This window comes from Canis lupus, chromosome 8 (assembly GCF_003254725.2).
Source record: "Canis lupus dingo isolate Sandy chromosome 8, ASM325472v2, whole genome shotgun sequence".
Lineage (NCBI taxonomy): Eukaryota > Metazoa > Chordata > Mammalia > Carnivora > Canidae > Canis > Canis lupus.
In genome coordinates, this window is record NC_064250.1 from 32928318 (window position 1) to 32940861 (window position 12544).

A 12544-nucleotide genomic window follows, 5' to 3' on the forward strand; every position below is an offset into this window, starting at 1 on the left:
CAAAATATTAAACCAGTATTCTAATCAGAAATTTTTCTTTCTTAAAATTATACAAAAGATCATGAAAATTATCACCTAAAGTATCTAACAAAATCTTACATTAGCATTTCAAATCAAATTAAATATATTTACAAATTTACACATTAAAATTTTTTTACACACATCTAATAAATACCTCTGGGATAAAATTAAGCAAATGGATTCAAGGAATTGTTTACTTTAAAAAAAATTTTATTAAAAATTCATTCATGTTAGAGAGAACGTGAGGTGGGGGGGGGGGGCAAGAATCCCAAGCAGACTTCCTGCTGAGCACATAGCCTGCCACCCCCAAGTTGAAATCAAGAGTTGGATACTCAATTGACTGAGCCACCTAGGCACCCCAGAATCATTCACTTTTTTGATTAATTATATCCTTAGTAACCAAAAATGTATATATATGATATAATTAACTACATTCTGTTAACACTATTTTCATATTTCAATTGTAAGGAAAGAAAGTAGCATCAGAAAAGTTAGCACACATTTTTAAAATATACATAAACTTTTAAACTACATACCACTCAACTCCTGAGCACACCAGGGACTCAGTATTTTACACTAATTATACACGCACAGTCAATAATCTTCAACTTAAAGATTTGTTCATTTCAAAAGTTCACTACCAGGTTGGTTTGACCAGAGAATTCAGAACACAAAATACTTAAATGTAAACCCATTACTCTTTAAGCATCTTGCTCTACCTGCACCACTCTGAGAGTGGTAGAAGCCAACTAAATATTGGTGTAGATAAGGAGTTGATCAGCCCCTGTTGCAATCATCTACTGCTATATAACAACCACTCCAATACATTAGTGGATTAAAATAACAATGATGATTACTTTGTTTACAAATCTGCTATTTGGATGTGTAGAAATCTCCTCTCTGTTCCATGTCACATTTGCTGAAACAGTTCAACTTGGAACAAAAAGAACTACTTTCAAGCTAACAAGTTGATGTTAATTTAGGCTGGGAGTTCAGTCAGCAGAAAGCCTTGATTCTCCCAATGGGCTATGGAGCATAGTGCTGGATTCTAAGAGGGGGAACCAAAAGGTGAAGCATGTCGCTTTTATGACCTAACCTTGGAAATCACATAAGCTGTACTTTTAATAGTTATAGTCCTAAATTTAAGAAGGGAGCGTGGACCCTATCTCTTTATGGGAAGAGTGTCAGTATCACATTAGAGGATATCAGATCTGTGGTCATCCTGGAAAAACACAACCTTCCATAGCGCCTTTTTGTAATTCTCTCCAATTGTAATCTCTCCTCCCTCCAGGATTATTTCCTATAGTCTCCTTGGAAGGCTTTTTCTCCCTGACCTATTCTCAATCTAGTCCTCTTCTCAATCCACTTATGAATATTAACTTTAAAAAGTTACTACTCTAATAGCATTCTCCTAAGCAGTTTTAATTTTATCCACTCATTTAATCTTCAAAGCAACCCTTTAAGGTAGGTAGTTACTATCCCCATTTTACAGATAAAAAGTAGGTACAAAAAGGTTAGGTAACTTCTCAAAGATTACAAAATAGTAAGGGACAAAGTTTAAGAGATGTCATCCATATTCCCAGTCTTAAACTGCACCCACAAAGGATGACAATTCCCATGATAATTTCTATCTTTAGCTGTGGTCTTTTCCTGAGTTACTAATTCATATTTCCAACTGCCTTCTCAACTTTATCACCAGGATGTCTTACTAAAAATTTAAAATATAGTTTTTAAAACATGAAAACATTATTTCTTTCCCCTGAAAGGGTCCTTCCTATTTTCTCTGTCATAGTTACTGAATCACCACCTACTTTCCCAACTTTATAAATTTGGAATTAACTCCTCAGTAACCAAATTCTTTAGATCCTTCTTAAAAATGTCTTCCCAAATTTCCTGTCTTTTCTGTTCCCACTGAATTAGGTCAGAATTTTACCTGCCTAGATTAATCAATCAATAGACAATTCTGTACTACCTACCAAATGACAAGAACTATGCCAGGTAGGGTATGCCCATATTTTCCCAACTAACAATCTCTTCCCCACTGAAGATCATAGCAACATTAAAATTATTTGCCTCTCCACTCCTCCCTCCCCCCCAAAAAAAGTCATGTCAGCCCCCATAAGCATTACTGTAAGTCTCTCAAAGATTCTCCCAGACGATCTCTGTGGTCCCAATGCCTTGCTTTCAGCCACCACTCCACATGCCTACAACATGCTTACATAGGCCCTATCTCTTCTTCTTTTTTTTTTTAAGGCCCTATCTCTTCTCAGTATTTCCTGACCACCTCACCTTAAAAATTAGTCACTTCTGTCTCTGTCTTGGAACATCCTTCTGCTTGAAAAGTTTCTACTCATCCATCAATAACCAATTTATACGTCATTACTTTATGAAAACTTTCCTAATTATCCCACAAAGAGCTTCAGTACTCGTATTACACTGTATCATCTGTTAACATATATCTCCTTATGAAACCATAGTAAGAAATGTATATTTTAAGAAAAATATATTTTAGTCTTTGTACTCAACTCCTAAAACCTTTGTTTTTTCCTAAGTGATAAATGTACTAGGAACATCTTTTATTCTACTATTTGGTCTTTGACACTGGTTCCTGACACAGAACTCCTAAAACTCTTGTAATTTCCTAAGTGATGTGGTTTGATAGAACATTTTACATGGAGCTCCTATATCGTAATTTCCTAGGTATCAAAGTGTCCTTTGTTCTACTAAAGCAACAAGGCTCCTGGATGGGGGCTGGTCACCAGAAAGATCAAGCATAATCAGAAGTCCCTCTACTCCTGGATTAACTCAGTTAATAACTGATTATTTCTATTTGACGAAGCCTCCATAAAAAAAAAAAAAAATTCCCTGAACCCCGTGGGGTTCAGAAAGCTTCCAGGTTGCTGAATAGATCAAGATGCTGGGAGGGTGACGCACTGAGGAAAGGCTTGTAAGTGCTACACTCTTTCCCCTCATACTTTGCCCTTGACATCTCTTCCATCTGGTTGCTCCTGAGTCATATCCACTATAATAAACCAGTAATCTAATTAGTAAACTGCCTGAGTTTTGTGAGCTGTTCAAGCAAATTATTGAACCTAAGGAAGGGGTCATGAGAACTCTAACTTATAGCTAGTTTGTCAGAAGCACAGGTGACAACCTGGACTGCAACTGGTATCTGAAGTGTGGGTATACTTCTTGTACTGAGCCCTTAACTTGTGGGATCTGATGCTAACTCCAGATAGACAGTGTCAGAATTGAATTGAATTGTAGAACACTCAGACAGTGTCTGCTGGAAAACTTAACTGAAATGTTGTAGGTAAAATCCCCACACCCTTGGTGTCAGAAATGAAGTACTGAGACTAGTGGTAGAGTGCTGAGAGAACAGAGTTCTTTTCCTTTCGTTCTTCCAACCAGATTTTTAACTTAATCCATCTTTTAACTCCAGTACTCGAGATGACTTCTATCCTAGTACTCAATAAATGTTGGGTGAATGAACATATTTTCTCAAATACATGAATATTAATTAATTGGTAGCCAGGTTCCACACACAATTATCTAACAGCTAATATGGCTAAAACAAGTAGCCTTTCAGAAACTAGAAAGTAAAAGGATGGTCCTTACTTGTAGATTTCATGTTTGTTCATATATATTTAGCTAGTTAATTGAACAATAGCACTCTTTTTTTTCAGTAACTGTTTAAATACTTCCGTAACTTAGTTTGAAAATCTAAGAAATATAAATATATTTGTGTGCAAAAATGTGTTCTTGGCTATTTAAATTCTAATCTGGAAGCCAAACACCCATTGTTACCATAGTCAAATTATCTGACCTCAAATACAATTATCAAAGTGCCTATAATTACAGGAAAGAAAATACTCAAATTCCTAATCCTGGTATTTAGGATCTCCACAATTAAACCCCAATTTACCTTTCATGCCATTCCTCTTCTTCATGCATGTTGTACTCCAACCAAAGTGGAACTCTTCCCTTGCTTCAAGGATCTATACTTACCTCCTTTTATGTCTTAGATTTTAATGTCTGCTTTATTAGAAAGTCCCTCCACCCACTTGCACTAACTCAAATCTTAAGATCCTTTATATATCATTCAAATACCACCTCCTAATCCTTCCCACTTCTAGACATAATTTTTTCCATCCTCTCAACTCATATAAAGTGTCAAAGATAAAGTGCTATAATTTTATTTCAAGTGTACACAGTTATGTATCTTTACTCTCCCCATATTTAATAGTAAGGGCAGGTTCTATATGTAACTCAACATTGTCCAAAATATGTTCCATGGAATTCACTAAATTAAGCAGTTGAAAATAGAAGTCTCATGGTCAACTAGTTTGGGAAATACACTTCTCAGAAACTTTAATATACTAAGGTATGTTTTAACTCTCTAACAAAACAAACAATGCCCACTTCCAAAAATTATTTAGTCTCTAAACCATATTGGTTTTTTTGTAGCACATCTCATAGGATTACTTATTCTATGGCATGCCTTTGAGACACGCAGCCTCATTAATCTTGGCACCTTATTTTGAACTTAATAGGTACTCAACAAATATTTGTTGAATGAATGGGTAATTGACCCTGGTTAACAAAGAACTCTACCATAAAGGCAGCCTGCCCAAAAAGAAGACTTCAAGAATGACAGGAGAGAAAAATATCAAGTGAGAGAGAAGTATAATGTCCTTAGTCGTGCAGTAAAGAGACAAATATCTGTGACAACAGAAGAATTTATTACCCCAGCCACTTTTTATATGCGGAGAACATAATTTTATATGTAAGGAACATAATCTAAACCACACAGGAATGCCTGTTTACAATGTCCACCCTGAGATAATAATTTAGAAACACGGGGGATAGAAACTTTCAGAAAATTTGTCATCGAGGGTTGAAACTCTGAAGGTATTCTGGTCAATCTCCGGGATATATACGATTAAAATAACTGCATCATCTGTTATTAAATCATTTCTGCCAAATGAAGAAATATCTTGGAGTTTGATTTTGTTGTATGAGTGTGTTTACATTATAAAAGGAAGTCTCATAGATTCAACAATAAGATTTTTAAAGAAATAGATTTAACAGTTATGAAACTTCATGGACTCAAAGCATAATTTTGTATTAATTTAACCTCTTCTTCCATGTGGAAATGAAAGCAGAATTCAACTCAGCAGTGCATTAAAATCAGGATGTATAAACACAAAATATCCTGAGTACATCCTGACCTCTGTTTCCTACAGTTCTCCAGCTGTGACTAAAAAAGGGAAGAGAAAAAGACACTTCCTGACATGTCCTACAATCTGGATCCTATGGTAGTAGCAACAGGAAATGGCAGCGATGACTGAATGAAGTTATGTTTTTTGTTTTCCTCCTCACTCTAAAGCAAAGAGACCAACTTTTCACTTAGGGATGAAAACTTATCCAAGAATAGTCCTGTAGGCTGAAAAGATAATTACATTTCTTAATTGTAACTATTTACATTTAATTGTAACTTTTATTGTAATATGCTTTTAATTTTGATGAAGCTACAAAAAAGGTCACATGAATTAGGATCTATAAGCATGTTTAAGGCTACCCTATGAACCCTTTGGCCACAGGACTAGTATGCCTATGCCATCACTGATCAGTTAAGTGAGTATTTCCAGCTATACATAACGAGTCACTCAGGTTAAACCCTAATATGGTTCACCTACTTCACTAAATAGTGTAACACTAGAAAGCAAATATATATATATGTGTGTGTGTGTATATATATATTTCTCAAGAAATATATTTGTTTGCATTTTTCTATCTCTTCCTTTTTATCCTAGGGGTAAGGAGAGCAGAAATCATATATATTTTCAATTAAATTAGGTGACTCGTGGCCAACCATTAAAGAAAAAAAGACATAATATGCTTGGAGACACAAGGGGAATGTCAAGCAGGATTCATTAAGTCACAAGTTAATGCCTTGGGAACCATATAAGAAAATGATAGTTTTCTATTAATAGCTGGCCACACATTTCATTTAGTAAATTAAAGATTGCAACTTCATAAACCGGTTTCTACCTTTATAAGATGTGAAAGATAAAACAAGGAACTATAGAACTACTTAGTATCTTGCTCAGGAACACACAGTCACAGCTTTTAACAAAAGAATGTCTCCCTGCTCCTGTATCAATCAATAAAGAGATGGCACAATTTTGGAATTAGGCAAGCTAATACAATACACCTCCAACATACCTGAGAACATACAATTAATATTTCCGAATTCTTTCTTGTAATTATAATCCTTCACTCAAAAATTATTATGTATTAGTTGTTATAGCAATAGTATATGAAATTCCTCCCCAAAAAAGCATTATCTACCCAAGAACTGACAGGAACCCAAAATCTAAGTAACAAATGAAAAGTTCCCAATTGTTGCAAAAACCGTGACATTCAAATTTTAAGCCAAAAAACCTGCTGACTCTTAAGCAGAAAAAGAATCCAATTTTCACTTGTGGAGAAATTCTCAGTTGTCAACCGTACTCTTCTCAATTATTACTTAGCCTTTTTGTTACTCAATTTGAAACACAAAAGCACACACAAAAAGGGCCTTTGCTTTCTTTTTCTTCACGTTTCTGTTTTCATTTCTTTCACAAGAAGAGACCCTTCATATTTCATTGTCTGGTGGTCCAAGCAGAATTTTCCTGTTCTATTTATCTCAATCGCCACAGCTTCGTCTTACATGGAATTTCGCTAAGTTAAATTTTAAGTTGGAGAGAGTGAAAAACGCTCAAGGAAAACACATTAGAATGCTCATTGTCTCAGGCGCTAAGGATTCTTTATAGCTTGCAGTGACGTGGGTCTTAAAATGCATTTAAATTCCCGGAGACCCGAACAAAAATGTTAATTAACCAGTTTCACCTCCCCCTTCAGTCTGAAGACTGAAGTAGGCCTTTATTGTCCTAAAAAAAAAAACAAAACACTTCAGCTTATTTGAATGTAAGGGGAAACTGGCAGGCACCTGAGTGCCACTTGTCACGTTTAGCAAGAAAATGATTTTAATTACTCAATAGTCGTCCCAGTCTCAGGTGGCCCCCTCAGAATATTGCGCGAAGATCCAAGCGACGAGACCGGGGCTCGCCCCACCTGGGGCTGCCGGCTCCTCGCTCCGCGCCCTGAGTCAGCCCTTCCCACTTCTCTCATTCTGAGTCCACCTTCCAACCCCTGAACCTCCGAGGCCCCCCTCCTCCCCGCGGACTCCAGCCTCGGCGCCCTGCCCACCTCCCCACCCGAGTGCCCCCCGCCGCCCCTCCCCCCCTTCACGCTCCGCCCGCGCCGCCACCGGAGCCGCCACCGGAGCCGCCACCCCACCCCCCGCCCGCCGCACCTTTCCTCCCCGGGCCGCGGCCGCTCCTCCGCCCGCCCACCTCGCTGCCCGCGCCCGGGGCCTGCCACTCCCCGAAGAGCCGCAGGGTCTCACCTCGAAGAGCTCGGCCGTCGTAGCCATCCCGGCCGGCTGAGAAGCTCGCCTCGCGCTGGAAGCCGTCTCCTCTTCACATGCTGCGCCTCAGCGGCGCCGCGCACAGGTCCCCGCTCGGCTCGTCAGCCCTGGCTCCGGGCCGCCGCGGGCTCCCCGACTCCCCACAGAGCCCAGGCGGGGCGGGAGGGCGGCCATGAAGCGAAGCCGCAGACGCCTGTCAGCTGCCTCCCGGCGCCGCCCGCGCCGCTCCCATTGTCACCGCCTCGTACGCCGGAAGTGGAGCTGCGCGCCCTGTTGGCTGTCGGGAGGGGCCGAGGAGGGAATCCAGCAGCCGGCGAACTGCAGAGAGACTGGTGGCGGGGGCGGGCGAGGAACCCTGACCCTTGCGGGCCACCGTCCCGGAAGTGGGCCTTAGAGGAAGAAAGGACCGGAGTTGCTGAGGAGGAATGCCTCTGGAGATTCTGGGTGAGGATTCACAGGACTTTTGTGGCATGTGTTGACAGGAGGGCCTCGGAGGTTTGAGTCACTTCACCTGAACGAGCCTGCGTCTCTGCTGAGCCCCGCCTGTCTGTGGCGGGCCAGAAGGTGGCACAGCTTGGGTGAGCCTAGGATCTTCCGGTAGGCGCCCGTCTGAGAAAGCCGGCCTGCGCCTTTCCTCCGTGGCCACCTTGGAGAGGAGTTGATGCTTTAGGGGCTTATCATGGCCCAGCGGGCAGTGTGGCTTATAAGCCACGAGCCGGGAGCTCCACTTGGCGGCACCGTCAGATTCTCCAGGTAAAAGCAGTTTGAATTCTCAGGGGTGATGGATCGGATGGGTGTTTGATGCACTGTGGCTTCGGGGGTGTCTTTGTCCGCCACTTTGGGCAAGTTACCTAACCTCTTTCATCTGTTACACGGAGATCTTAGCACTGCTACTTGATAGTGTTGTGAGAATTAAATGAGTTGATGTTTGACACATACTAAGCATCATGTGCTTTTCAGTGTTAGTATTACTACCTTTTTAAAAATATATGTTTTTTATTTCTTTATTTGACAGAGCGCGAGCACAAGCAGGGGAGGCGGCAGGCAGAGGGCGAGGGAGAATCAGGCGCTCTGCTGAGCAGAGGCCCCCAAGTCGCGGGTCTGGATCCCAGGACCCCGGCTGGGATCATGACCTGAGCGGAAGGCAAAACCCGTAATGGACTGAGCCACCCAGGCGCCTTTAATTAACTCCACCTGCTCAGTAATGGAGGTTAGAGATGACCAAAGGAAGAGAAGGAAACTTACTGCGCACTAAACATGTTTCAAATTTTTATACTTTCGTTAATAAAGATCATTCAAGGACTTTTTTTTTTTTTTAGCTCATTCTTCCAGAAAATTTTTGCTGAGCAGTGAAAGACCCGTCATTTTCGTATTGTGTTTTCATTGTTAGGAACTTCCAGATGGGTTACTTTGAAACTGCTAATTGTTGAAGGAAATCAGAAAAGTACAAAAAACTAAATCGTATTCACTTTTTCTTAGAATGGTGTAAGCTGCTGATCTGGCTCCACTCTTAGAATTTGCCGCAAATTCTTTCAAAATTGTTCTGGGATGAGAATTATAACTCATTATGAAATGCAAGTGGCAGTTCTGTAATCTGTATCACCTTTTATTCTTAGTGGCTATTGACAGTTCTTTCTTGCCAACATATTTATTCTTCCCTGACTAAAGCTCTGTAGGGAGGAGGGATAGCTCTGTATTGAGATAAAGGCAGATAAAGAGGAGTGTGATTTTGAATGAAACTGGTTGACAGTGTGGATATGGAAGATTTCCTCTTCACAACCTAAACATTTTTTGTTACTGAGGTTATCAGAATTAAAGTTTACCGTTTCTCCCAGCATACCTGGCTTACTTTGTTATTATTGTAGCTCAAGGAAGGAATTTAATACTATCTTTTAGTATGGTTCAGGAGCCCCATTGGTTTATCCAAGGTACTTACAGAGTCCTTTGAGTATTTTTCTTTTTGCCTTTCTCTTCCTCCTCACAGGTAACTCTTTGTTTGTTGCTGTCCCTTTATTTGTGTGTCTGTGCGTTTTTCAAATTACGCAATTAAGTATGTGCTACAAACTTCATTTTCTTTTCTTATATTTGCCAGACTTCTCAGCACTATTTTTAAGAAACATCCATGTTACTTTGTGTTCATCCAGAGCAGCACTGTTCAATAGAATTTTCTGCAATGATGGACATGAGAAATGTTACAAATCTTTGCTGTTTACAATTGTAGCCACTAGCCACCTGTAGCTATTTTGATTTTGAAATGTGGCTATTATAACAGGAACTCAATCTTGTTTAATTTTAATTTGTTTAAATAGTCACGTGTGGCTCCTTTTTTGGACGGTGCAGATCTAGGCCATTGCTCTGTTGTATTCCATGGTTTACATTCTCCATGTTTTTACCTGTTTTCCTTTTACCCTGGTGATGATACGCCAGGTTGCCTCCGACTCAGCCTTCAGAATAGTGATGCACCAAATACCCTATCTATGCTGATTTTAACTAAATATTGCCAAATAACTAGCTCTTGAGAATAGCTTCTCCAGTCGATACTCTTCTCATTAGCAGTGAGCAAAGGTTCCTATATCCATTCTTTCCTGACCTTTATTCCATTTTTTGTCAATATTGCTATAAAGGATATCTTATTTTCATTTGCATTTCTCTGTAGCAATGCTTGTTAGCCTTTTGTATTTCTCTGGGTAGCAATAATTGTAAACTCTTTGGATTGCTTGTACATATCCTTGTCCATTTTATCTTTGAGAGTTGCTTTTTGTCTGTTTTCATGTTATTTTTCTCCTGAAAATTAATTCATTGTGTATTGTGTATTCATTGTATATTCTTGAAACTAGACATCTGTCATTTTTAGCTACTACAGATATTTTCTCTTATTTTGTCATTTTCAACTTTATGTACCTTGGTTAAACAAACCAGATTTTACTACAAAGTAGTTAGTACTTTGGGGTTTTTGTTGAAGTCATACTCTACCCTTATTTCCCAAGGCTATCTTACGTTATCTTCTTTTAACTTTATCATTTTATCTGTCATGTTTAGGTCTTTAATCCATCTCCAGATGTGGTGCTAATAAAGGCATGCCATTATATTTTCCTCTATAGTATTGTTGTAGGAACTAGTTAGGGGCACTTGGAGCTAGACCAGGAAAGATAAGGAAAAGGTCCCAGGGTGGCTCCTACCCATCCCAAGGAAACAGATAAGACAGTAAAAACAGAAAAACCTGGCTCCCTAGCTCTAAAATGTTAGGGAGTATCCCCTTTAATGGCTACTAAGTAATCAGAGAAATCTCAGGCATAGATATGGAGGAAATACTAACCAGAAAGAAGGGAACACCTTATTTGTACTCATGATATTTACCAGAAAAAAATCTTGTTAGAAGTCCACCACACTTGTTCTAAATATAGATCTATATTTACAAATCGACCCTATATTGACAAGAAATTTACCAAGTTCCCTGGGCAGCTTTCTATAAAAAGACCATACAAGCCCTCAAGTGGCAACTCTGTGTAGACTCCTCTGCCTTTTGAGTGCTTTCTCTGTTATTTCTGCTTAATAAATTTCTTTGTCTTTGCTTTCTCTCTGTAGTCTGGAAATTCATTCTTCTACTCTGTGAGATAAGAACCAAGCTCTCCCGTTATCAGTATAGGCCAGTTTTCCTGTATGATTAATGCATTTTTTCAGTATATGTATTTTTTTCATTGACTTCGGGGACTATTGATGGTTGATTATGTCTCTCTCACAAATGCTGGTCTGTTTCAGTTCGATTTTATTTGCCTGTTCTTGGGTCAGTACCATACTGTATTTGTATCTGTGGCTTTGTAACTTACCTTAATATCTTTTGGAGATGAGATTTTCTTTTACTACTTATAAAAATAAGTTCCTGGGGGCAGCCCTGGTGGCTCAGCGGTTTAGCGCCGCCTTCAGCCCAGGGTGTGATCTTGGAGCCCCGGGATCGAGTCCCCTGTCAGGCTCCCTGCATGGAGCCTGCTCCTCCCTCTGCCTGTGTCTGTGCCTCTCTCTCTCTGTGTCTCTCATGAATAAATAGATTTAATAAAATAAAATAAAAAAATAAGTTCCTGGAAGAACTTAGGGTTGTTTTCAGATTTTTTTTTTCTCATTGTACCCAGGAGATTTCAGAAGAATTCAGATAGGTTTGGGTGAGCTTTTCAGCATCTCTGGGAGGCAGCAAGTTATGTTCAGATAACTTATTGTCACTTACTGATTCTGAATCATTAAAGAAATTAGTTATGTTTTATTATTTTCCGTTTTCTGACCTCTTGGGCCTGGTGTAAGTACTAAAGTATACTTTAGTACATGTATACTTTGGCATATTATCCACATATATGCCAAAGACTAATGGCCCTCATTTAAGATTTTTATTTTATTTTTATTTTTTTAAAGATTTTATTTATTTATTCATGATAGAGAGAGATAGGCAGAGACACAGGCAGAGGGAGAAGCAGGCTCCATGCCGGGAGCCCGACGTGGGACTCGATCCCGGGACTGCAGGATCACATCACGCCTTGGGCCAAAGGCAGGCGCTAAATGTCTGAGCCACCCAGGGATCCCCTCATTTAAGATTTTTAAAAACAGATGATCTTTCCTGCATGTAACTACATTTTCCAAAACAAAACTTTGTCTAGATTTTGATTTAGAAGTTTGCTGTCTAGATATATAGTAATAGTATCAGCTGAAGTATGACTTAAGTTATTTTACCCCATAATTGTAGGGCCAAGGTTTGAGTCCTGTTTTAGAAAAGGTCTAGAATAAATCTGAAATGATACGTTGAATCATCCAACAATATTTATTGAGCATATATCAAGGTATTATATACAGTCACATGTAAACTTCTTATCTTTACATCCAACATTGAGATTCTTACACTTTAGAAAGACTTTAATTATTGTCTAGATAACCAAAGGGTAAGACAGTGGGCTAGAGTTTAGTCCAAAGTTCTCAACTCTTCTTATCCAAAGACCCAGGGAAAGAAATAGCATTCAGCTGCTAAGTCATTAGTAAAGGGCTAGCTGATTCTTTTCCTTTCTCAGC

At 39.4% G+C, this 12544-nt stretch overlaps 2 protein-coding genes across 19 annotated transcripts in view; one reads left to right on the top strand and one right to left on the bottom strand.

Moving 5' to 3' along the window:
* EXOC5 (exocyst complex component 5) overlaps nt 1–7734 on the bottom strand; it is a 58766-nt gene extending 51032 nt beyond the window's left edge. For both annotated transcript variants that reach the window (XM_025443211.3, XM_049113214.1), the window contains exon 1: nt 7475–7734. In XM_025443211.3, coding sequence (XP_025298996.3) covers nt 7475–7501 — 27 coding nt within the window. In that variant the 5' untranslated portion in view covers nt 7502–7734. The remainder of the gene's footprint in view (nt 1–7474) is intronic.
* Nucleotides 7735–7772: 38 nt separating this feature from the next.
* Nucleotides 7773–12544, top strand: part of AP5M1 (adaptor related protein complex 5 subunit mu 1) — a 57924-nt gene continuing 53152 nt past the window's right edge. For 16 of the 17 annotated variants that reach the window (XR_004818064.2, XR_004818065.2, XR_007412363.1 and 13 more), the window contains exon 1: nt 7773–8248. Coding sequence is in view for 11 of the 17 variants with exons in the window: in XM_025443213.3 (XP_025298998.1) it covers nt 8175–8248 (74 nt within the window). In the remaining 6 variants the exon portion in view is untranslated. The remainder of the gene's footprint in view (nt 8249–12544) is intronic. The other variant, XM_035719910.2, reaches the window with a different exon arrangement.